We start from the raw sequence: 24451 nt of genomic DNA on the forward strand, positions 1-24451 counted from the left end.
ATGTTTGGATCAATGAATGGAGACTACGCATGAGGATGATGAGTGTTTGCGTTGAAGGCGCGCGAGGTATAATGCTTTATTTGAAGGCCAACACGATGTCGACATCTTCCTTAGGTGCTCAAGGCGGCGCACTCGTCAATCTCATTCATGGCTACACGGACAATGGCGACCCATTCGTTCGAAAATTCACTGATCAGCTCTTGGAAGACGTATCGAAGCCTTTCTTTGCTACATTACACAAATGGCTGTTCTCGGGGGAACTCTACGATCCATACTCCGAATTCTTCGTAGCAATGGATCCAGCTTTAGCTCACATGCAGTCCCTCCATCCCTCGTCACTGACAGGAGGAGTCGGTTCACTCTCTGGCGATGGTGGGTTTGGGGGTTTCGGTGACGGCGATGACATCTCTCCTGATCGCGACAGCGGCCTGAAGCTTTGGGAAGCAAAATATCAGTTCCAAGAAGACATGCTACCCATGTTTGTGGGTGATACCTTTGGCAAAAAGGTTCGGCTCCATTTCAGCATCATCTATTTGGCTAACTAGGAATAGATCTTCTCAACTGGCAAGAGCTTGAATTTCATTCGCTATAGCTGCCACGATAGCGATTGGGTGGTTACCCGAGAAAAGATGAGCAACACAGGCGGCAGTATGTGTTCCTATGTCAAACGAAGCCTATGCTGACCAGTGAAAGCGCTGAAATATAGCGATATTGCTGGCTTGGAACGCTCAATCGACACGGCGTACCAAATTGCCAGTCGTCGCCTGTTTGAAGTATTCATCGACAAGTTCCACCTGTTAGAACATCTTGTTGCACTCAAGAACTACTTGCTCCTCGGATATGGAGACTTTGCAGACCAACTCATGGAAGCTCTTGGGTGAGTGGGTTTTTTTGTCAACATGAGAGGATGGCCAACTAATTATCTGATCTTAGGCCAAGTCTCAGCCGACCCGCCAATGCGCTCTACAGACACAACCTTACGGCAACACTAGAAACTGCCATTCGTTCGTCCAACGCGCAAAACGACCCTCCAGATGTCCTCAGACGACTTGATGCACGGATGATGGAGTATTCGCACGGTGAAATTGGCTGGGATGTGTTCACGTTGGAATACAAAGTCGATTCACCTATCGACACAGTGCTTGACCCCGACTCGATCGTCAAGTATCTAAAGCTGTTCAACCACTTATGGCAGATGAAGCGCATTGAAAGCACACTAAATCTTGGCTGGATGCGTATTGCGGGCGGCGCTCGGACCTTCTTACGCGTGCCTGGTATGTCTGTTCTATTCACATTCAATTCTTTGGACACTGACTCGATGACGCAGAGCTTGACCCACAATGGCACCAAATCCGTATCGTCATGGCGGAAATGATCCATTTCATACGCCAGATGCAGGCTTATTGTCAGCTGGAAGTCATTGAATGCTCTTGGAAAGTCCTTCTTGATTTCTTGAACAAGAAGGAGGGTGATATGGACGCTATGCTGGATGCCCACCGGACATACCTTGACCGCATGGTGAAGAAGGTCCTCCTGCTGAGTCCCAAAAGCGGGAAACAGGTAATGCACGCTTTCGCATCGCCCCTGATACAAAAAAATGCTTATGTGGAGTAGGAAAACACGCTGAAGCTTGTCAAGGAACTGTTCTCAATAATCTTGCTGTTCCGCGAAGCGACCGTAAGTCACGTTCCAAGGCCCAGTGGGTGATAGTGACCAGGCACCACAGGATAACTTTTACAACTATTGCCTGTCTGAGTCGGCTCGACGTGACAGGGAATTGGACGCTGCTCGGGTCAGTGGCGAACTATTTTGTCTGGCAGTAGTAATGCTCACTTCTATTCTCTAGGGCGTTTACACCGGTGTTGAACAACCATCAGACCCCGAACTACTCCCGCGGCTCCTCCAACAAGTGAAGCAATATGGGACTTCCTTCTCGGAACAGATTCAAACAGTGGTGCACCAGCTGCAGGGCCATCCAGACTTGGATTGCCGATTCTTGGCCATACGACTCTCCTTCACGGATTTTTACCGAAAGAAAAGGTGATTAAGTTAATACAGGACGGCGTGCGTATCCAATTGACCATGCTTGTTAATCTACAGCTCATCGTGATCGTCGAGGACGCCTTGTGCAAGGTCGCCCGAGTCATCAGCAACGTGGGGTTGCGATGAAGGCAATTTGAGTGAGTTGGCGGCATTCTCCTCAATGAACGCGATCAGGCTTTCGAGTGAACGGTCACCCTCGTACTCGATGAAGTCACGGGTGCCGGCCTTCTTGAACTTGAGGGTGGGGAAGCCAGCGATCGAGAAACCAACTGAAGGTGGCAGGTCGTTCTCTTGAGCCTCGAACTTGGCACTAGAATCGGGTAGTCAGCACGGTAGCTTAGCTACGAACTGTTTGTTTCCGCTTACATGGTCAAAGAGTCGTTGACAGGCGCGAAGTGGTCGGCCAGTGAGTCCCAAGTGGGCTTGAGACGCTTGCAGTGTCCACACCTGAATAGTTTTAGTGACACAAATATCGCTCAACGCAAAGAATGCTGACCAGGAAGCGTAGAACTCAACGAAGACATCCTTGGAGTCATCGAAAACGATGCGCTCGAACTCCTTTCCGACGAGATCGTAGACGTTCTCGAGCTGCTCAGCGGGGACAGGTTGACTCTTGAGCGAGGGCTCGAGTTTGCCATCAAGGTAAGAGCTGACAAATTCTTCAACGCCGGCGGCTTCGACCTCCTTTGATTGGTCGAAGGGGTACTTGAGTTGCTTGCCAAGATCCTGGATGACAAAGCTGGGCCACTTGACCTCAGCGAGGTTGAGTGCCTTTGCGTGGTCGCCGAACTTGATGGCGTCAATCCAGACAAAGTTGACCTTGGACTTGTACTTGGAGGCAACAGGGCGGATGGCGGCGACAGTAGTCTCCTTTTGTTCGGTGGTGGGATCGAGGAAGATGTAAGCAAGGGGCTTGGTGCTTTGGGCGTAGACGGCATAGTTCTCGCTCGTGACTTCAGCGAGAGTGGGAATAGCAAGCTCCTTGACCCAGTCCTCGAGGTCAGCAGCGGTCATGTCCTGGATAGGGAAGGGGTAGGTGACGCTGGGCTCATCGAATCTGCGATAGACAACGACAGCGGGGGGTGTGACCTTGGCAGCTGCGATGGCATCTTTGTCAGTCGACAGACCGAACAAATAGTCGTCACGGTGCTTCTCGGCGGCAGCGCTGAACGCGGGAGCGGGAGCATCAGTGGTCGAAGAAACGTAAGCGACAACGACAACATTGTCGGCGGCCTTGATCTCCTCCAAGTTGGTTGCAGTGACCTCAGAAACGGCGGGAAGGGCTTGTCTGCAAGTAGTTTAACTCGGGTTAGCCTATTTTAGACTGATAATGACCAAAACACGGACTTTGTCATGTAGGCAACGATACCATCAGCTTTGCGGGGACCTTGGTAGTCGGTTGCTTGGCCGTAGCGGTAGACACGGAGAGTGCTGGGCTTGGGTCAAAAAAATGAACAAAAAAAAAGAATATCATGGGACGCACGGGTATCCCTGGATTCCATTGGCCTGGCACAAGTCTGCCTCATCGACACAGTCGACCTTGGCAATCTTGATGTTTCGGCCTTTGAGAATGGAAGCAGCCTCCTCGTATTGCGGGGCGAGTGCCTTGCAGTGGCCACACCTGGAGGGTATAAATGAGTGATGCTTTTTTGGCTGGCGAATGGAAAGACGAGCCATGGGGCAAAGAATTCGACAAGAATGAGCGGCTCCTTCTCGACGATGGGGAGGAAAGTTGAGGTAGTGAGGTTTATAACGTCAGAAGGGACATCGTCTGCAGAGACGACGGAAAGGAAAGCTAGAAGGGATGGCGCGAGGAGCGTTGTTAAACGCATGACGGGCGACAAAGATGGAGGGTGTGGCAAAAAGACGAATGGGTCCGTCAGTCGACTTATATGGGACGCGTGATCTGGAGTGACACGTAGCCACTGTCGAATTCCGCTTATCCGCTAGATTGCTTACCGAATCCTCGGCTAAACACTCGGTGTAGTAGATTACAAGTTGGTTACAAGGTATCTAGGCTGAATTGTGAGCCCTTCACTGCTCCGCTCGGATACCGCCTAGCACCGCCATCGAACTGCTTTGGCTCTGGGAAACCAGAAACGGGAAATGTATGGGGACCAACGTTTGGAGGCGGAGAAGGGACTGGGTAGAGATGAAGACATTTTAATGGAACGAATAAAGACGGCTCACTTTTGCGACGAGGAGGATTGGGTCTAGCATTCATGACTCCATTTGGCTGACTTCCTGCAGAAACGGTTCTTTGTCGGACTGGGGGCGGAGCTAAACTTGATCGAGGTGGAGGTGTTGGTTCTGTCGGTTCCGCATCTGACAAAGCACGAGCCCTAGTTGGTGGTGGGGGAGGTGGAGCAGCCAGTTTACGCGGTGGTGGTAGAGGGACAGTTCTGCTCGTTGTCGGGGAAGGGACAACAGTACTAGCTGGTCGGGGAGGGGGCGGGGGCGGTGCACGGCCTGGAATTGCTTTGGTTGGTGAGCTTGTCACTGGACTGCGGGGAGGGATAGTGGGGACTGCTCGGCTCGGGACGGGCCGGGAGACCGGTGACGTATTTCTGGGAGGCAGAGAAGGCACCGCTCGGGGAGGAGGAACTGGCCTGGGTGGGTCCGGAGTTGACCGAGCTGGTAATGCAGGCGCTGCTCGATTGGGGGCACTAGGCGTTGGAACAGCACGTGATGGTAAAGCGGGAGCTGCGGGAGGGGGCACGGCTCGAGTTGGAGGAGCACTTGGGGTGGGTCTGGCAGGTGATGCCTTTGGCACAACCGGAGGCTTGCCAATCGTGGGTGGTTTTGCTGCACTATTCAGCCAGCGACTCCGCAGCTAACAGAGCAACACACCAAGCGCAGTTTGCCCCGCAGGTTTCAGTTTGGGCATCCCTCCAGCAAAGAGTCCGCCTACATCACCAAATCTCAGCCTCATTAGATAGCACCAGAAAAATCGGCTTTACCCAGTTGTGGAGGCCCACCCATTCCAGCAGAGGAAGACGATAGCGAAGGCCCGCCGCCACCACTACCACCTCCCCCCTTTGGACCGTCTAGAGCTGGGGCACTTCGATCATTGGTAGTCGCCTTCTTTAGCCTCTTTCCAGCCTGCCAGAAGTCGTTGAGCCAATAATCCAATCCAATGCCAGGACTGCCACGGTCGAACCTGTATTTGTGCCAATAGTTCAGAGCTAGCCATCGATGTATCGGTCGAAAGAGAAAGTAGTTCGTGATGTCACACCGCAGTTTACTCAGAGAGAGAAGAAGAGCAAGACAAAAAACACGAGTCTACAGTCCAGTAATAAACTACTACCAAACAAACAAAAATGAATGGACGAATCGCGGGTGACTACTGTGGGAGATTGAATCTGGGACTTTGTGCTTGAGCGGAAGGAGGTGGTCTGGGACCTTTGGGACCCTGAGCTGCTCGAATGCCAGCACCCGGCAGTGGTAAAGTCTTAATCGGTAATGGCGGAGGAGCTCTCCGACCAGAAGATGGAGATGATGATGACGATGATGACTGACGCGAAACACCAAATCCAGCAGCACGGAATTGAGACTGGTTGAATGTTGGCCACCGTTCTGGCATGGGACTGGGTTCATTCGACATCGTCCGTCTGTGGTCATTGCTGCTTTCTGGCATTATTGACAATGACGCGCTCCGTCTACGCTCGCTGGAGGAAATAGATTGCGCGTCATGGAGGGGTACAGGCATTCGTGAGTCTGGTGAAGACGGCTCAGACTCATCAGGAATGAATGATGTTCGATAAGAGGTATGTCTCGAGAGTGGTTGTCTTGACGGACCATCTACAACCCGCGAAAGTCTGAAGTTGGTCGGTTGCATGCGGGAAGCAGGCGAAATGAGCTCTGAGATATCATCGTCGTTGAAAGCACTGTCCAGCGGAGGTGTATTGACTGTTGGCCGTGGACGAGAAGGCAATGAATTGGCCTGGGCTGTCTCCAAGTCCAGGCGCTCAGCAAATTCGATCTGTGATGGCACGATCCGTGAGTCCAACTGTTTTCCTTTGCCTTTGCCTATCGTCTCATCGGCACGCGAAGCTGCCCGAGCACGTTGTCCCACTTGTACAACAGCATTGTTGATGCTCTCAGCAGCAACTGAGTCTATTGTCCGAGTTGTTCGGGCAGTGGGTGGGATCCATTCTTCACGAGTTTCAAATGATGGGTCCATATATGCACTAGCAGCGAATGGGTGACGTCTTGCTGGGGCAGGCATGGCTGGGGAGGGAGGTTGGATAGTCGAGCGGGCTTGCGACGGCGTAACCGAGAAAGGTATCGATTGTCTGATAGATTGAACCGAGGGATAGGTGGCATACGAAAGAGTAGACTCTCGTGGTGATTGCTGGATAGCCGACGGAGATGGCCTCACGTTGAAAGCCACTAATGTTGTTCAATGAAAAAACACCAGATCAATAGGGGAACTCACTCAACACAGCTACTGCACCGATGCTAAATGGAACAAATTCAGCAACTATATTTGTGAAGACTGCCCCAGGAACGAGCGTGAGGAGCTCAAGCTAAAATTGTGTCAGAAGATCAAGTCCTCGATGGCATCGTAAGACACACCAGCACTAGAGCTAATGGCCGTAACACCCGGACATCCTGGATAACCTTGCGCATGTGTGCATTCGAGGAAAGGAAGAGTATCATTCTTGCAATGGCATAAACCTCGAGCGAAAAGTAGAGGATTGATGAAACGAGCGAGGCGGGGAGGAAACTGGTCGACGATCAAATCAGGCACATTCAGCGAGTAATGGAAACGAACTGTTTTCTGTCGCAGTACGAAACACCGAGAGGCTGGAATTGTCTGCGCAAGCTGTTTCAGAGCAAGCGGAGGAGCGGGTTGCTACGCACGTTAAGACCCCGACACTTATAGCGTTGTTAAGAAAGATAAATCCTAAACAAGAAATCCAGAGTCTGAAGCGTTTGGTGATTTGACTGCTCACCGATCCCGATAATAAGCCAAACGATTGCGACCCAAAACTCCCATTTTGCTGCGAATGCATCAGTGCGAGTTGGCCGAGGGGCGGTCTCTAGAACCCACCAATGCCCATTCTACGGAGCTCAAATATCACGATAAGAGCACCAACAAGCCTTCCTGACTGTGCAGCCATTCCGCCCCATGCAACCACGAAGGCTATAACGAGTATTGAGTTGGTGAAACGTTTGCAATCGGATGTCCGCACCGCAAGCGGCATCCGCATTATTTGGGAATGCAAGCAAAGAGCCGAACTGGGCGACACTGGCAAATAAGAAACAGAGGGGAAGCGCAAAGAAGGCAGTGTTCGAGTAGCCATGACGGATATCCGGGCTAGAAACGGGTTGGACTGAGGCATTTGAATGGGAAACAGACGCACTTGTTCTCAATATCTAGACTACGCAAGGAGAGTTTCTCTGAGACGTAGGAGCGCTCAGGGTCCGGAGCTGCTGTTGAACGGCCACGAATGAAACCGAATAAACGTTGAACCAGAACGGAGGAGACGATGTTGTTTAAGCTGGAAATTTGTGGGTATTGTGTGGACGTGGGAAAGATAGTACAATAAACCTTGCGACAAAAACCCAACCCAGCGCGAAAGTCGCGACCTGACGGCTGTCGCAAATTATTAATGTGGTCACCAGAGAGAAGGAGGCATACTAGTCCGGATGGATGTTGAAGACTGAGGTCGACTCATCCAGGCCCGCGATGGCCATGGAAAGAATGAAAGGGTTCCCCGGGAACGGAAGCCAGCTGAGTCCGGCTCAGAAAAATAGTCAGGAAGGGTAGGAGTGAGAGTAACGGCGGCGCCGATCGAATCAAATCGAGCCTGAGTGTGTGACACGACGTGACGTTCCGATCAATAGTCCTCAATCTGCTTTGTCGCTGACCACCACAAGGTGTTCAACACCTTCCAGCCATGGCGGACGCGCCAAACTTTGACCAAAGGGTCGCCGCCATTGCGGACCCTGGCGTGGACATGAGCACGAAGATTAAATCTGCGACAGAAATTCGTGAAATAATCGACACACCACGTGAAGCAGAGTCAATTCGGTCTTTCGATCTACTTGTGGTTTCTGTCGCTGCCCTACTCCACTCCGTTCCGGTGGTATACGATAAAGCTGCTCCTGAATACGCGTTTCGTCGCGTCCTCGTCGAAATTGTCAACCACCTTCCTGTGAATGAGAGCATTCGCGCCAGAGTTGAAGAAATATCCAGCTGCATGCTTCATGTGATCCGCACCGACAACGAAGACAATGGGGTACTCTGCTGCAAGACTCTTGTAGAATTCATCCGCCAGTACCGAATATCTTCAAGCCAGTCGATGACCGACTTTTTTTCTCTATTCCAGGAAACGTGCACGAATATGCCCTCTCTCGTCACAGAGGTACTCTCCGAGACCTCACCTCTCATTCCCGCGGACACGATCTTGCCTTGCACACGCAGCTTCAAGGGTCTAATGGAGATGGGTCAAGTTCTCACCACCATTACACAACTCCATCGCAATAATGCCGGGCCTAGTTCTGAAAGTCACAAACCTGCACTCGAAGTTGTGATGCTCGAATCCCCAGCTCAAAAGGCAGCCAGAGAAAGTCATGAATCGACGGGTGGTGTTTGGGCTGGCATGTCGTCCAGGGTCGTCAACGCGGCTGCCTACGCCGATTTCATGGCTGCCCAATCGAAGGCATGTATCCTCTATTAAATTATTTGTGGACTGACACGATAGTTTATAGATGCTCTCATATCTTACTTATGTAATGCGCTGGGTTGCGGGCACAGAGAACGCGGATGCGTACGGCGACCAACTGCTCCTTTGCACCTTACGTCTTCTCCAAGACTGTCCTACAACTGCGAACGGGACGCGAAAGGTCGGTTCGTCGTATCGTTGCTTCTAGTCGTCGCTGAGACATTGTAGGACATGTTGATAGTATTCCGTCATCTAGCTGCTGGTGTGCATCGGCGCGCAGTTCTTCCTCATCTCGACAAACTGTTCGAAGAAAGTGTTTTGATGGGTCATGGACTAACAGGACGAGAAATGTTCAGGTAAGCTATCCAGAGTCTAACATATGTCCATTAATTCACTTTCGTCAGGTCTCCTACCTACAGCACCCTAGCCGATTTATTCCATCACTCTCGAACCGAGCTCACACTTCCACAACTGACCCATGTCGCCCTTGTGTATTCTCGGCTAATGCATAATACGGCAATTCCAACTGGCATTTTCCCGATGTTTGGGAGAATTCTCATCAGTCTGGTTGATGTTCTCGTCACTCAGGACAGGGTACCCGCCACCAAAATCCTGCTCTATTTGCTGGATGCATTCTTGGATCGACTAGAAGCTCTTCAGGTTGTGTTGGACGACACTTACAGAGCACTCGAACGAGCGAAGAACAATCAGACAGAGGAGATATACGACGCAACCTATGTGGAAAAGTCTCGTCCGCTAGGTGGGGCCGCCTATCTAACGGAAAAGCCAGAGGAAGTGATACAAGGTACATTCGGGCTCGGACATGTGACCTATCTCTGACAGAACTACTAGACTCCCGTAATCTCTTCAAAACACTGCTCCATGCTGCTCGTACTCTGCTTACCTCGTTCAAGAAGATCGGAGGGGATGTCATCGACGGCAGTCGTATCAATCGCTTGTTCGTTGCGTCTCTCAAGTGTATGGTCCTACTCGAGGCAGGGAATGAAGATCCCAGCGAATGGTTTGCTCTGGTATTGATAGAGCTTAACCTCCATGTGTTTCAGGAAATCTGGGCCCAAAACATGGAGTTCTTCTTCCAATGCGCTCCAAAACGAGCGTATATTCTGAATCTTTGTCAAGCGATTCTGACCAAAGAATCATACTCGCCGACTTTACTGGCTGCCATTCTTCGCTTCTTGGTAGACCGTTTGCCATTGTTTGGCGAATATGACGAAACCGCCGCCGGCGCCACTATACGCTTGTTCAAGATGGCTTTCAGCTCAGTGACGATTCATCAAGCGTCAAATGAGCCTATCCTTGCCTCACATCTCCCTAATCTTCTGATGGACTGCTTTCCACTCGCTGCAAAAGCGACAAAGCCAACTCACTACCTCTACCTTCTTCGATCGTTGTTTCGAGCGATTGGTGGTGGCGGTGGAAAGTTCGAAATCCTCTACAAAGAGGTGCTCCCTCTGCTCCCCGAAATGCTGGAAAGCTTAAATACGCAACTCCTCGCTTCAGAAGGACAGACTCGCGACCTCATTGTCGAGTTGTGCCTGACTGTCCCGTTGCGCTTGACGCATCTTCTCCCCCATCTCTCATATCTCATGCAGCCGTTGGCTTTAGCATTGCGCGGGAATCCTGAGCTCGTCGCTCAGGGCCTTCGAACTCTGGAACTGTGCATTGATAACCTGACTCCCGACTTTCTTGATCCGACGCTGGGGACCGTTCTACGAGAACTCATGCAAGCGCTCCACGGCCATCTCAAGCCTCTTCCCGCTCCCCACCAACTTTCTCATACAATCATCAGGATCTTGGGTAAGCTGGGCGGACGCAATCGAAAACTGCTACTGCTTGAACCCGAACTCGAATATCATGACGCAGCTCTACCTGCCAAGATTCCAGTCGCATTCTCAGGCAGCGTCGAGAAGATCGACATAGGGCCTACCGCCTTACTTGCTTGTCGTGTCATCAAAAAGGGCACGAGCAAGGACCGAGTGCATGCATATAACTATCTGGAAAGTTGTCTTGCGGCCCTACTGCACGAAGTATTAACATTATATTTCCCTTGCCCTATCTCATTACTGTTGCAGGGAATCGTCGGGCGTAACGTCGAGACGACGTTTGTCCGTTCGCTGGAGGCCATATTCGACACACTCTACCTCAGCGATCCTCCAGAATTGAGCCCTCGGGCCGAAGAATTTCTCCTCCAGGTGTCGCGCTCTGTCTTGGAAACTGAAGTTCTGAGAGGCCAGACCCGTGAATCTGGCGCTCGCCCCATCGCAAGCCCATTGTTGACCGTCTTCCTCGACGCTTTGCCGTATGCTCTTGCCCGAGATCAAACGGATCAGGCCGAAAAAGCCCTTGCGATGGTCAAAGCTTTCATAGCTCAGCTTGCGACGTTGAATGCATCCAACCCTGTGCCGTCGTTGGACATTCTCATGATTCTACATCAATTGACACATCGAATGACCTCGTTGTGCCTTGACGACCCCTTGATTCGCAAGAGAGCGGGCTATCGTGGCATTCGCTTAATTGCTTCTACGTCCGACTTCGGGACCAAGTGGTTCGTTGATCGCGAGTTCGACTTGGTTCGAACGGTGCTTCGGATTTTGAAGGATCTGCCACCCGGTTTGACCCGTGATATTGATGAAGCGATGGAGACTCTGTTGGCTGTTATTCGGATCAGCTATGTCAACCTTGAATTTGCCCACGATGCAGCCAAGCAAACAAAACTCATCAGTCTCAGCGGTATCTTCTGTTCAGAAATATCTAGCCCGAATCCCGTTGTTCGCACCGCCGCGCAAAACTGCATTTCTCTTCTTGTTGAGCTTAGTGGACGCTCTGCCCATTCCTTGTTGGAGCCCCACCGCGACCGTATGTTAGGTGGCATCTACACAAAGCCCCTGCGAGCCCTGCCGTTGACCATCCAGATCGGAATGATGGAGGCTATTCGGTACTGCATTTCGCTAGAGCCCCCGCTGATCGAGCTCAATGACGAGTTGCTTCGACTCTTGCATGAAACTCTGGCCCTCGCCGATACTGACGATACAAACCTCGCCCCGCGAGGGCTAACCGCTCGGCAAACCAATCAAGATATTATCAAGTTACGGGTGGCCTCCATCAAGCTATTAACTGCAGCCATGCCAGTCACCGATTTCTTTTCGCGACAGCATCAGACTCGTCAGAGGTAATAGCTTTGATTTTCGCGTTGTTTTGCTGATGGCGTGTAGAGTAACCAGTGTTTACTTCAAATCGCTCTATTCGCCGTCGCCCGAGGTCAAAGACGTTGCATACGATGGTTTGAAAATGGTGTTGACTCACCAGAGTCGTTTACCTCGGGAGCTTCTCCAAACTGGTCTTCGCCCGATCCTTATGAATCTTGCTGACCCCAAACGGCTTTCCATCCCGGGTCTTGAGGGTCTTGCTCGTCTCCTCGAGCTTCTGACTAATTATTTCAAAGTCGAAATTGGCCATAAGCTTTTGGATCATTTCCGCATTGTCGCAGACCCTCAACTCTTGAGCAGCGCTTCCAAGCTGACCGTCGCGGAGAACGAAGGGATAACCAAGCTTGTAAGGCTGGCCAACATTTTCCATTTGTTACCATCTGCGGCCAACATCTTCCTCGAACCGCTTGTTAATCTTATCGTCCAAACCGAGTCTCAGATGCATTTCTCGGGCCGCACACCATTCTCGGAGCCTTTAGCGCGATATCTCAACCGGTATCCAGAAGAAGGGGTTGAATTCTTCTTGCGAAATATTCTCTTGCCCTCGCATCTCAGAACTCTACGCAGCATCGTACAAGCCAAGCTCGCGCCACGCGTTGAGACTGAACTTGCATCACGTGCACTATCGCTTGTCTCTTTCCTTACAAGCGGTCAAGCAAATCAAGTCATCCCAACTCTTTCCCTCATCTCCGATCTGGTTCAACTCCGTCCTTCGTGGCTAATCGAGAACGATTTCGTCTTGGATGTTGTGATAGACCTGTGGCGGTCAGAAATGCCGCAATCGGACCAAAGCCCAGAGGCATTCCCTCAGGTTATCGAGAGGCACAATCTAATGCTGTCCATCTTCAAAGCCGTCCTTTTGACTACTTCTCGCATCGATCTTGTTTTCGACATAGTTGCTGTCTACACGCGCAACTTAGCTCTCGACCTCCTCAGAATAACGCGTTTTCTGTACACTCATGTGGCGATGAGCGAAGACCCCATGTTCCAACGCAACATTCTCATTCGTTTCTTGACATGGTTTGATGACCCCTCCTCCACCTGGGCACATAAAATGTATTTTATGCGTTATGTTGTGACGCCCACCTTATTGGTGCAAGCTCACCATTCAACCAAAGACCAGCTTCTGGACGTTGACTCGGTCAATCGACTCGCTCGTCTCATCTGGTCCCCCCGGCCTGACGCGCCAACGGACGATCTATATAAGGTACATTTCTTGTTCAGTTATTCTTCTTGTCTTAGATCAAATCACAGGTAGAAGTTCTGCACCTTTCAACCGTGCTCGTGCAGCATTATAGCAACCTTTTGGACGTCGTACGCAAAGACATCATCAAGACAGCCTCGGCATATACCAATCACGAAGACACGATCGTGAAGCAAATTGCGTTCCTATTAACCGCTCGATTCTTTGCTGCGTTTGCAACTCCTCCCAAATTCCTGATGAAGACTTGGATTGGCTTATTGCGTAGCCCTTCTGCCGAAGGACGTCCTCCCGTTCGACAGGAGGCTTTAGCAACGCTAATGCCTGTCCTCATCGCGTCCGAAGGTCTTTCGGAAAACGGCTTCCCCCAGTGGGCGTTGAGTGCACGTAAACTGCTTCTCGAAGAGGGTGTCGCTCAATCGCTTACCATTTATCACCTTATTTCGAAACATAGCGCCTTGTTCTATCCCGTTCGCTCGCTCTTCGTACCAATTATGGTCAACTCTCTCAACAAACTTGGGTTAAGTCTCACCGCGACACCCGAATCTCGAAGTCTTTCAGTCGAAAATCTCAATGTCATTCTCAAATGGGAGGAGCAAGCTTCTCAGGCCTCTTTAGACGATGATATGAGCGGAACCAATGCATGGAAGACTCCGCTCGCTCTCCGCGAAAACATGGTTAGCCACGTGGTTCGCATGTCGACAAACATTGATCCAACGCGAAACATTCTTTTGCCGAAGACCTTATCTCTGCTGCAAAAGATGATTGGGCCGCGCGGCTGGAAGGACGTGGAGTTCGGTCTTCGCTACTTTTTGAAAATGCTGGACCCAGTTCGTGTTTTTTCCTGTTGTTTTGCCACGATTCTTAATGCGATTTAGCCTGATCTTACCAATGACGTAGCGCTTGCACAAGCCATTGCTTCTGCAAAAATACTCAATGTTATCTCGACAGAGCAAGACGATAGTTGGTATACTGCGAATGCGGAGATTCTCCAGAAACTCGTTCGCAAAGGAATGGTCACTGACGAATATACTCTCCACGACCAGCTGCACCCGATATTCACGCATCTCATCAAATTATTCCCCCTTCCAAAAGAGGACGATGAGCAGCAGGATGACCGCTCTGAATTTCACACATTCGTCCACAACTCGATTTCGGATGGGTTGCGGAACACAACAGCTTTACGTGGGACACTGCTTATGCTCAAGTCCGTTGTGCAGGTCTCTCCTGAGCGAATTGAGCCCTACTCTGCAAACTTGATGAAGCTATTGGGCAAGCTCGCCAAGGAGCACGTCAACTCGACGCCTGGGACGAATGGTTTCGACAATAGCGTTCGACTACTGCTCACCATTCTCGACATATGCCAATCGTCTGTTGCCTTCCTGGCCGATCAACGTCGTGGGTTTTTGAGTACACTCGTGGTGCTTGTTGAGAAGTCCAAGAGCGCGCCGATTTGCACCTATATACTCGATCTCGCCAAAACTTGGGCGTTGGTCAGGCTTGAAGCGTATCCCACCATGAAGGAGAAAGCCAGTTTGTTGCAGAAGATGGTTGCTTTTGAGTCACGGACCGAGACAATCTATCAAGCATATCTCGAGGTTATCTATCAGATTTACACAGAGCCAGCTCTTCGTCGCAGCGACCTTACTGCCAGACTCGAACAATCCTTCCTTTTGGGCTGTCGTGCGAAGGACACCGAGCTTCGGGACAAATTCTTGGACCTTCTCGACATCAGCGTCCCGCGCTCTTTGAATAGTCGTCTGACGTACATTCTTGGCGTTCAGAGCTGGGATGCACTCGCTGACCACAACTGGACTTATCTGGCCCTCAATCTCTTGCTTAGTTCTGCTGAGGTTGATATTCCAAATGCCAATGAACGACGAGTGGCCGTCGTCTCCATCCCAAGGCCCTCAACTCAGAGCTTTGTCCAGCCCATGCAACGACTTCTATTCCTTGAGCCCCGTGCCGCTCACGAAACGTGGATTTCGCTCTTCCCCGCTGCTTGGGCCTCTTTATCGCGACGTGAACAAACGGACATCACTCAGCATATGATCAACCTACTCAGCCGTGATTACCACATCAAACAAGCTGATGTTCGACCGAATGTCATCCAAACGCTGCTCACAGGGATACATGCGTGCTCCCCACCAATGATATTACCTCCCCATCTGATCAAATACCTCGCGAAGACATTCGGCGCCTGGTATGTGGCTCTCGAAATGCTTTCGACGTCATTGCATCATATAAGAGAAGACGAGAACACGATCAGAGAGTATGCGTTCGACTCGTTGGCCGACGTTTACGCCGAATTGGCGGAGGATGACATGTTCTACGGGCTTTGGAGGCATCGCTGTCTGCATCTTGATACGAACATCGCCCTTGCTTTTGAACAGAATGGGATGTGGGAGCAAGCATCAAATGCTTATGAGGCGGCTCAAAACAAGGCTCGTGCTGGGACGATTCCCTTTTCGGAAGCCGAGTTTTGTCTCTGGGAAGATCATTGGATTCTGGCGGCGGAGAAGCTGCAACACTGGGACATTCTTCAAGACCTTGCAAAGTCAGAGGGGAACCAAGAACTGTTGCTGGAAAGTGCATGGAGAACGACTCAATGGCTGGACCAGAAAGAAGCCCTTGAGGAGCAGATTAATCAGCTCCCCGAAGTGCCCACGGTGAGCCTCGCATATCTTTTTCATTCATGAATTGCTCTACTCACGAATTACAAGCCACGACGACGTGTCTTTGAAGCTTTCATCTCCATGCTCAAGCTTCCGGCAGCCCTGGATAAGAACGTGGAGTTTACTAAGATTCTTGAAGACGCTATGCAGCTGTCCCTCCGCAAATGGGTCGCTCTCCCGCCTCAGCTTTCTGCTGCTCATGTCCCATTGTTGCAACACTTCCAACAATTCGTGGAGCTACAAGAGGCCGTCCAGATTTTCGGCTCATTGTCACTCACCACAGCGCACAATCTCGAGAAAAAGTCTTCCGACCTCAAGATGGTCCTCCAAGCCTGGCGTGAACGACTTCCTAATCATCACGACGATATAAGTATTTGGAGCGATTTGGTCGCTTGGAGGCAGAACGTCTTCCACGCCATCAACCATACCTATATTCCCCTCATCACAAATAACGGGGCAGGGAATAACACGCAGACGTTTGGGTATCGTGGCTACCACGAGACTGCCTGGATCATCAACCGCTTCGCTCACGTGGCTCGCAAACACGACCTCCTCGATGTTTGTTTTACGTCGTTAACGAAAATCTACACCCTTCCGAATATCGAGATATCTGAAGCGTTCCTTAAGCTGCGCGAGCAAGCCCGTTGTCATTATCAGAAGCCAAACGATCTGCAGGCTGGTCTCGAGGTTATCAATAACACCAACCTTGTCTTCTTTTCTGTCGCGCAGAAGGCTCAATTTTTCACTCTCAAAGGCATGTTCCATGCCCGCTTCAAGCGCAACGAAGACGCGAACAATGCATTCGGACAGGCTGTTCAGCTTGAAATGACCCAGGCGAAGGCGTGGGCTGAGTGGGGAAAATACAACGACAATATGTTCAAGGAAGTACCCAACGACTTGTCTTATGCGGCCAACGCTGTCAGCTGTTACCTTCAAGCTGCTGGTCAGTACAAGAGCGGGAAAAGCAGGCCACTCATTGCCCGCATCCTCTGGCTCCTGAGTGTCGATGACAATACCCTGTCGATTTCTCGCGCTTTCGACACGTACAAGGGCGATGCTGCTTATTGGTATTGGATCACGTTTATACCCAATTTATGCATGTCGCTCTCTGGTCGCGAAGTCAAACAGGCACGCTTCATCCTGCTGAATCTTGCTCGTCTTTATCCTCAGGTTCGTCAGCTTCAAGTGAATTTTTATGGACAGACTTAATCATCGATTCAGGCTCTTTTCTTCCCTTTGCGAACAACACGCGAAGAAGCCATGCAGCGCAAAGCACTTTTCATGCGTCAAACAGCAGGTCAAGCGAACGCCACGACGGGCGGCGACCATCCAATGCCTCCTGTCAACGAAAATGGTCAACAACCCGCCAATCCCGCATCCGCGACTGACCCTCAGTTCCCTCGACAAATCTGGGACTACGTGGACGAACTTGTTCAATTGCTCAAGAGTGCTTTCCCACTTCTCGTTCTCAACCTAGAAACCATCGTCGATCAAATCTGCACCAAGTTCAAATTATCCAGCGAGGAGGAAACCTATCGCCACCTTTGCATGCTACTGCAAGATGCCCTTCAGGTTTGTTCGACCACTGTCTCTGATTGTTACTCATCGTCTGACTTAGGGTTACGCATATCGACTAAGCTCACCGTATGAAGATGAGCCACTGCCTGCTTATGCAATCCAAACTATGCAACGTTTTGCGTCCCTGCTTGCTCCCCACCTCAAGGTTCGTTATTTTTTCTCAGCCCATCGTCCTTCTGAGTAATTTTTAGAAAGAATTTGATGAGGCATTCACACCGGCCCTGACGATGCACGAGTACATCAAGAAATTGACGCAATGGAGAATCAAATACGAGAAGAGTCTTGATCTTCGACCGCACATCCAGCCTCTGGACACCCTCAGCTACTATCTTGCAGAGTTCCATTATCTTCGAGTGGACGAGATCGAGGTTCCAGGACAATACACTGAGGTGAGTTGTCAGTCACGTGGCTGAACAACGATGACAACCATATCTAGGAAAAGGACACCAATTCCGGCTTCAGCCACATACAAAGGTTCGGGCCTAGATTTGAACACTGTCGAATACCAGGCGCAACTTGGAAGCGCATCGTCATTCATGGGAGCGATGGTTCAAAAACAGCCTTTAGCGTCCAAATGAACATCACTCGGTATGCCAGACGAGAAGAAAGGGTCATGCAGCTTCTCCGGTCATTCAATGGGTTAGTTCTAAGTTGGTTCATTTAGGAAGGGACTCATTTTCTCTTCAGTGCTTTGGCCCGGAAGAAGGAAAGTCGCAAGCGAAATCTTGCATTCCATCTCCCTGCCATGGTATCTTTAAGCCCCGTCTTCCGTCTTTATCAAGTCGATTCAACCTATGTCTCTCTGGCCGAAATCTATGACCAACATTGCGACGACAGCGGCTTACCCCGAGAAGATATCATCCTATATGCAGGCGATAAGATTCGTAAGGTTCTTCGCGAGTACGAGGCGCAAACGGGCAATACTGTAAGCGCTATCCGTTGAACAATTTCCCCCTTTACCCTGACGCGCTCACAGACTACAAAAGTTGAACAGAACGCTGTGAGGAAAGAGATTAGCGATGAAATAGCCTTGAAAATGGTTCCTGATGATGTTTTGACCAAGGTACGAAACCCGACATATCCAACACCAAGTCTCATTGCTTGTTAGTATATGATGCGGACGATGGATGGACCCAGTGCACTATGGCGAATGCGAAAACAATTTGCGCTGCAAGTTGCCGCTTGTAGCTTCATGACCTACACACTTTGCCTCACCCATCGCATTCCCATCCGCTATCTGATCTCAAGATCCAGCGGTCAAATTGCCATGACCGAGCTCGTTCCAGGTCTAGCGAATCAGAATTACCCATCAACTGGCTCACAGAACGTAGGAACAGCAACAAATTTGCCCATTCTCGCCACCGGCGACGCCGTTCCTTTCCGCCTGACCCAAAACATGCAGGGCTTCCTGGGCCCTATTTTCACTGAGGGTATTCTCACTTCGGGGATCATGACGATTGGCCGGAGCTTGACAGAGCCAGAGGTTCGTATTTTAACCTCGGCGATGAAATCATTCGACTGAAGACCTTTCTCTAGTTTGATCTCGAGCAGCAGCTATGTCTTTTCAGCCGGGACGAAGTGGCCACGTGGCTTCGCACACACCAGGCTCCATGGGACAATCTCCGCAAGCTGGTTGCAGGGAACATCGATGGAGTGGTCAAACGCGCCGAAACCATGGCATGCAAACTTGAGCGTGAGCAAGTAGCTCAGAATCCAAACGCTCCTGTCCTCGCACCAGTGGTGCAAACAGTGACAAACCTCATTTCGACAGCAACTAATCCGATCCAACTCAGCAAGATGGGAGAGACATATTTACCTTGGTTCTAGACACATAACCGTACACACTGTAATTATAGCACAGCAGCAATGAATAACTGTATCGTATCGATCTCCATGGCTAACTAGTAAGTCAGGTGATCGCTCCCTACCGAACGGAAGGCATTGATATGGGCATCGCTTTCAATCATCATCTGAAAACAGCTGCTCAGTGGTGGTGGCTTGACAGTCCTTGCACTCGACTCACATCTTCAGCCATTGTGTGGACGTCTGAACCTGGCCGATTGTACATCATGGCATTCGCAAACATCAAGTAGATGTCGCGCTGGTACTCGAGAGAATTGCTGATGAGGCCGTCTTTGATTTTGGCTTTGATCGTTTTCAGGTCGATTGGTCGCTTTACGATGTCGTGGTAATCTGGCGCTTCAGAAGTCTTGATGGGGTTGTGAAAAATATTGCCATTTCGGTGTTGTGAGATTTGCGAGTGGACCATAGTGATAACGGTTTGGAAGCGCTTTTGAGCGACTCCTGTTGGCTTATTACGGCGGAGAGCAGTCGAAGATGCTGCTATCATGGTGAGTGCCAAGCAGAAAGAGAGAAATGCATATATAAGTACATGGATCCTCATCTTCTGCAGGTTCAGAGTCCTCTCTCGCTCGTTTCCGCTCGCGAGGTGAGTCCATGCCTCCCATGAATGACGCCTTGCGTTTGCCTGTGAAAACAAATAGTTGGTCTCGTTAGCATATGTGAAAAGAATCGCCGCACCTTCTCGTTTCCGGCCGATAGCAGACAAAGGAATGTCGTCCTCTGCGAGTGTTTCTAGCGCCGAGTCAGTCGCATCAGCATCAGGCTCTGGTGTTGGTTTATGCAGCGGTTTTCGACCTCGCTTCTTCGGTGGTGGAGGCTGAGGAATGGAGGGAGGGGATTCTTCACGCATCGTTACATCTTCAATTGGCACAACATCATCTGGGCCTTCAGACTGCTCGACTTCCAGTTCAGGTTCTTCAGGCAGTCGAGGTTCTTCAGGCGCAGTAATGCTCGTGTGACCCTGTTCATCAACCGGCGACTCGTTATGAGCTTCCTCAAAGGCTGGTTCAGTTATGGATTCCTCTGTTTCAAGTTGAGGAGTAGGTTGAGTCGCAAGTTCGCCTTCGGCAGCTTGGATCCCTTCTTGAGTTGGCAATGCCTCTGGAGGGTCTAGTTCAATCGGTGTGGAGTCTACTGTCGGTGGGTCAGGTTTAGGAGATGTTTCTGGCGCAACAGTGGCTTCTGAAGAAGGGGTTTTATCTGCCTCGATTGCTGGAATATCGTCGGTTGGCAGCACTGATTCCTCTATCACTGCATCGCTCTTTCCAGATCGTAAAGAGTCTATTTCCGCGGTGATGGACCTGTTGACTTCCAGTTACAGTCGACAAAATGCGTTCAAGCTCACATAAACTGTTGTTCCTCAGCTTGAATGAGACCGCGCAACTCTTCGACGCGTTCTGAGTAGTATTTTTCCGCAAGTCTGAGATGTATCGGCTCTGAAGTAAGGTAAATTCGATGTTGTAATGACAGTGGCTTTCATCCAGCAGACCTTGTGGGTTGTGAGACGCCTCGGTTCTAGCGGCATTTTATTGGTGACATGGAAAAGAGGGGGTAAGGCGCACAATTCAAACCCACAGTCCTTCATCATAAGATTATAGAGCGCATGACAAGATTGAGCAGAAAAGAATGTTTTCCGATGCGCAAGCAAGGGATGTTTGGCGAGAATGCGAGAGATCTTCAGCCAAGAGGCAGTTCCGACTTCCCAGCTGGACTGGGCCAATACGAGACGCTCCAGCGTGCTGCCTTCTGGTGTCTTCGGTTTCGCGCGTCTTGACATTCCTACAACAGCTCTTTCAGTCGAGTTGCTTTCACGTCCGAGTCGATGATGATGATGACATGGATGTCACGCAGTGACTCATCACTGCGGTCTTTGCGCAAGACCACCACCATGTTCAAACCTGCTCTCCTCTCCCTTCTAGCCCTTCTTCCATTCGTTTCTACCTCTCGTGTTACCAAGCTCAAGCTTAACAAGCTTGCGCCTTCCCAGAGCAACCCAGAGCTTGAGGCTGCCTATTTGGCGGACAAGTATGGCCAGGTTCCTCTAATGGGCACTGGTGGATCTGGTCGTCGCATAGAGCGACCGACGCATAATGGGGAAGAGCCACTTTTCTGGACTCAAGAACAGCTCAAGGGTGGCCACAACGTTCCTCTTAGCAGTATGTTCGAGCCTCGCTGGCTAATTGTCATCTCATCTATCCGTAGATTTCATGAACGCACAATACTTTGCCGACATCACCATTGGCACTCCTCCGCAGTCATTCAAGGTGACGCGTTCTTGGCCTTGCTGCATCCACACTTTCTTACGTCATATTTTAGGTTGTCCTCGATACCGGCTCTTCCAACCTGTGGGTTCCCAGCACCCAATGCACCTCTATCGCTTGCTTCCTACACACCAAATACGACTCAAAGTCCTCCTCCACGTATGCCAAGAACGGTTCAGCGTTCTCAATCCAATACGGTACCGGTTCTATGGAAGGCTTCGTTTCCAACGACGTTCTGTCTATTGGTGACATCAAGATCCCCAAGCAAGATTTCGCTGAAGCGACCAAGGAGCCCGGTCTTGTATTCGCATTTGCCAAGTTCGATGGAATTTTGGGTGAGTCGCTAGTTCACGAGGTCAACTAGTTCTGACTTCGTCTCAGGACTCGGCTACGACACCATTAGCGTCAACCACATCACCCCTCCGTTTTACAGCATGATCAATGCCAAACTGATCGATTCGCCCGTTTTTTCGTTCCGTCTTGGTTCATCTGAAGAGGATGGAGGAGAAGCTGTCTTTGGCGGCATTGACCCTACTGCCTATACGGGCGACATCTCCTACGTTCCTGTCCGTCGCAAGGCTTACTGGGAAGTTGAACTGGAGAAAATTAAGTTCGGCGATGACGAGTTGGAACTCGAGAACACTGGCGCTGCTATTGACACTGGTGAATAGGCCCATTTCATTGATCACTCAACGTACTAAACAGCCTCTCAGGTACTTCTCTGATCGCTCTCCCTACCGACATCGCAGAAATGCTCAATGCGCAAATCGGGGCAACCAAGTCTTGGAATGGTCAATACCAGGTCGACTGTGCCAAAGTCCCCTCTCTTCCTGAACTTTCTTTCTATTTCGGTGGCAAGCCGTACCCGCTCAAGGGCTCGGACTACATCCTCGAAGTTTCAGGCACTTGCGTATCCTCTTTCACTGGAATGGACATCAATTTGCCCGGTGGCTCTCTTTGGATCGTTGGTATGTTTTCACCCTGTTATTCCTTGTCTTTGGATGTTTAACTCTTTGCAGGGGACGTTTTCCTTCGCAAATACTTCACCGTCTATGACCTTGGTAGAAACGCTGTCGGTTTTGCTACGTCTGCGTAAGAGTATATATACGCTGAAACTCGAACGAGACTACTGGGGTTGAATGTAGTAGTGTACGATACCTGGATTCTAATGACATGACATACCAGATCACACTTTATTCGTTTGTTCCAATGAGCGGTCATGTCGAGTGCCCACGCTCGCAAACATCGCGGTCTTCTTTGCAATCGCTGGAGCAACACAACCTTTGACAGAGTTGCCGTTTTAGGCGAGGATGGTTCTGGCCACAGTGGATGTGTAAACGCGCTCAGCTGGGCTCGCGATGGGGAGCTTCTGTTGAGTGGGAGTGACGATAGGACGTGGGTCATTTTCACCCAATCTTTCACGCCTCCTTCATGGGTATGGTAGCATTCAAATCTGGGCAATGGACTCGTCACTTGAAGCCGACTACCCTTTCGCGGTCCGCTCCGTAATCTACACTCAACATACGGCCAATATCTTCAATGTCCATCTCCTCCCCCACTCCAACAGCATGCAAGTCATAGTCTGGTGGTCTATGTCTCTATCTCTCTGACATGACTATAGAGCCTCTGTTGCTGGCGACGGCGAGGTTCAAGTCCACGATATGGGTGGAGTACATTCGTGTACCCACAGATTGCGGTGTCATGCAGACCGAACCAAACGAGTCGTTACAGAGGATAGTCCCCATCTCTTTCTGACCGTCTCCGAGGTTTTTCGTCTTGTCATTGTGCTAAGTTGACCCTAATAACTGAACAGGACGGCTCCGTTCGCCAGCATGATCTACGGAATAAACACAATTGCCAGTCTGGCTCTTGTCCTCCCCCGTTGCTTAAGATGCATCTCGAGCTCTCAACTATCTCTATGTCTACTCTGACGCCGTATCAATTCGTCGTCGCTGGAGAGTCAGAATTTGTGCGTGGTTTTGTTCACTGAATGCCTCCTGATAATGCTTCTAGGGGTACCTTTTCGATCGCCGACAGGCTGGTCGATTCCTACGTGAAGAGTGGGGGATGGTTGAGAACGGGATGACCCATTGTGTTCGTCGATTTGGTCGGCCCACCAGGAGTAATGCCTCAGCTCAAGATTTCATGGGAAGGGAGCATATCACAGGCTCAAGAATGTCTGCAGAAAATGGACACGAAGTTCTGTTGTGTACGCCACCATAACCTGCGACCCAAGTGTCTTGTTGACGTTGTGATTCTAGCATATAGTGCCGATGCGGTCTACTCGTACTCGACATTGGATGAACCTCAAAAGGAAGAAGACATGGCAAAACCTTCCACGCCATTATCTGACGGAGAAGAAGAAGGGACGCCTACACCCCCCGACTCATATGGCGGCGTCCCTTTGATAATGCCTCGCACGCGATACAGCGGGGCCAGAAACATCCAAACCATCAAGGACGTCAACTTCCTTGGACCCCGAGACGGTGCGTGCAAAATAGAAAGAGCCACTGGGCCATAATCTCTTTCACAGAATTTGTAGTCTCTGGGTCGGATTGTGGGAATCTATTCATTTGGGAGAAGGATTCCGGCCAATTGCATGCCTTACTTGAGGGCGATAGCACTGTGGTGAACGTCATCGAAGGCCATCCCCACTTGCCGCTGTTTGCTTGTAGCGGTATTGACGAGACGATCAAGCTTTTTGCTCCAGTTTCAAGCGAGCCGAAATTCTCTCGCATAGATCAAGCAGAGGAGATCATAGCAGCCAACGAAAGACCAAGGCTGGGCTTCCAACGCCTGTCGAGACATCATTTTACAGCTTTGCTGGCAAGCATTCAGGTTGACGATGAGAGTTCTCAGTGCAACCACCAGTAAATTTCTCTTTAACTTGTCCTGACATTGGTACACCAACATGATCACTTGTTATTTA

General features: G+C 50.5%; 6 protein-coding genes across 6 annotated transcripts; 2 read left to right on the forward strand and 4 right to left on the reverse strand.

Moving 5' to 3' along the window:
- Nucleotides 1–2094: 2094 nt before the first annotated feature.
- MIND_00736400 (Protein disulfide isomerase) lies at nucleotides 2095–3875 on the reverse strand (the record flags this gene model as incomplete). The annotated part of the gene is made up of 6 exons (XM_037364064.1): nucleotides 2095–2353; nucleotides 2410–2490; nucleotides 2540–3331; nucleotides 3391–3474; nucleotides 3527–3664; nucleotides 3718–3875. The coding sequence occupies 6 exons, from the start codon at nucleotides 3873–3875 to the stop codon at nucleotides 2095–2097; spliced, it is 1512 nt and encodes a 503-aa protein (XP_037219708.1).
- Nucleotides 3876–4045: 170 nt separating this feature from the next.
- On the reverse strand, nucleotides 4046–5236 carry MIND_00736500 (Protein disulfide isomerase; the record flags this gene model as incomplete). The annotated part of the gene is made up of 5 exons (XM_037364065.1): nucleotides 4046–4185; nucleotides 4234–4848; nucleotides 4894–4950; nucleotides 5004–5145; nucleotides 5204–5236. The coding sequence occupies 5 exons, from the start codon at nucleotides 5234–5236 to the stop codon at nucleotides 4046–4048; spliced, it is 987 nt and encodes a 328-aa protein (XP_037219709.1).
- Nucleotides 5237–5386: 150 nt separating this feature from the next.
- On the reverse strand, nucleotides 5387–7746 carry MIND_00736600 (uncharacterized protein; the record flags this gene model as incomplete). The annotated part of the gene is made up of 11 exons (XM_037364066.1): nucleotides 5387–6435; nucleotides 6482–6572; nucleotides 6622–6772; nucleotides 6821–6862; nucleotides 6910–6952; nucleotides 7002–7049; nucleotides 7100–7192; nucleotides 7242–7366; nucleotides 7413–7550; nucleotides 7601–7645; nucleotides 7691–7746. 11 exons carry the CDS (start codon nucleotides 7744–7746, stop codon nucleotides 5387–5389), a joined length of 1881 nt encoding a protein of 626 aa, XP_037219710.1.
- Nucleotides 7747–8696: 950 nt separating this feature from the next.
- On the forward strand, nucleotides 8697–19225 carry MIND_00736700 (uncharacterized protein; the record flags this gene model as incomplete). Its single annotated transcript, XM_037364067.1, has 17 exons — nucleotides 8697–8714; nucleotides 8764–8898; nucleotides 8946–9073; nucleotides 9122–9522; nucleotides 9570–11907; nucleotides 11951–13151; nucleotides 13199–13975; nucleotides 14024–15814; nucleotides 15869–16990; nucleotides 17042–17392; nucleotides 17439–17543; nucleotides 17590–17787; nucleotides 17835–18037; nucleotides 18086–18323; nucleotides 18375–18461; nucleotides 18507–18881; nucleotides 18935–19225. 17 exons carry the CDS (start codon nucleotides 8697–8699, stop codon nucleotides 19223–19225), a joined length of 9759 nt encoding a protein of 3252 aa, XP_037219711.1.
- Nucleotides 19226–19299: 74 nt separating this feature from the next.
- On the reverse strand, nucleotides 19300–21101 carry MIND_00736800 (Bromo domain-containing protein; the record flags this gene model as incomplete). The annotated part of the gene is made up of 7 exons (XM_037364068.1): nucleotides 20824–21101; nucleotides 20751–20776; nucleotides 20607–20697; nucleotides 19940–20562; nucleotides 19791–19886; nucleotides 19422–19741; nucleotides 19300–19368 (listed from the first exon to the last, which is right to left on the reverse strand). Exons 1-7 carry the CDS (start codon nucleotides 21036–21038, stop codon nucleotides 19300–19302), a joined length of 1440 nt encoding a protein of 479 aa, XP_037219712.1. The 5' UTR covers nucleotides 21039–21101.
- A 48-nt stretch (nucleotides 21102–21149) lies between these two features.
- On the forward strand, nucleotides 21150–24396 carry MIND_00736900 (Aspartic peptidase A1; the record flags this gene model as incomplete). The annotated part of the gene is made up of 13 exons (XM_037364069.1): nucleotides 21150–21417; nucleotides 21464–21525; nucleotides 21578–21857; nucleotides 21904–22185; nucleotides 22236–22490; nucleotides 22542–22614; nucleotides 22813–22917; nucleotides 22967–23092; nucleotides 23144–23288; nucleotides 23336–23491; nucleotides 23536–23731; nucleotides 23784–24008; nucleotides 24056–24396. The coding sequence occupies 13 exons, from the start codon at nucleotides 21150–21152 to the stop codon at nucleotides 24394–24396; spliced, it is 2514 nt and encodes an 837-aa protein (XP_037219713.1).
- Between the last annotated feature and the right edge of the window lie 55 nt (nucleotides 24397–24451).

This window comes from Mycena indigotica, assembly GCF_014461135.1.
Source record: "Mycena indigotica strain 171206Taipei chromosome Unknown Mind.scaff0006, whole genome shotgun sequence".
In the NCBI taxonomy this organism is placed as follows: Eukaryota; Fungi; Basidiomycota; class Agaricomycetes; order Agaricales; family Mycenaceae; genus Mycena; species Mycena indigotica.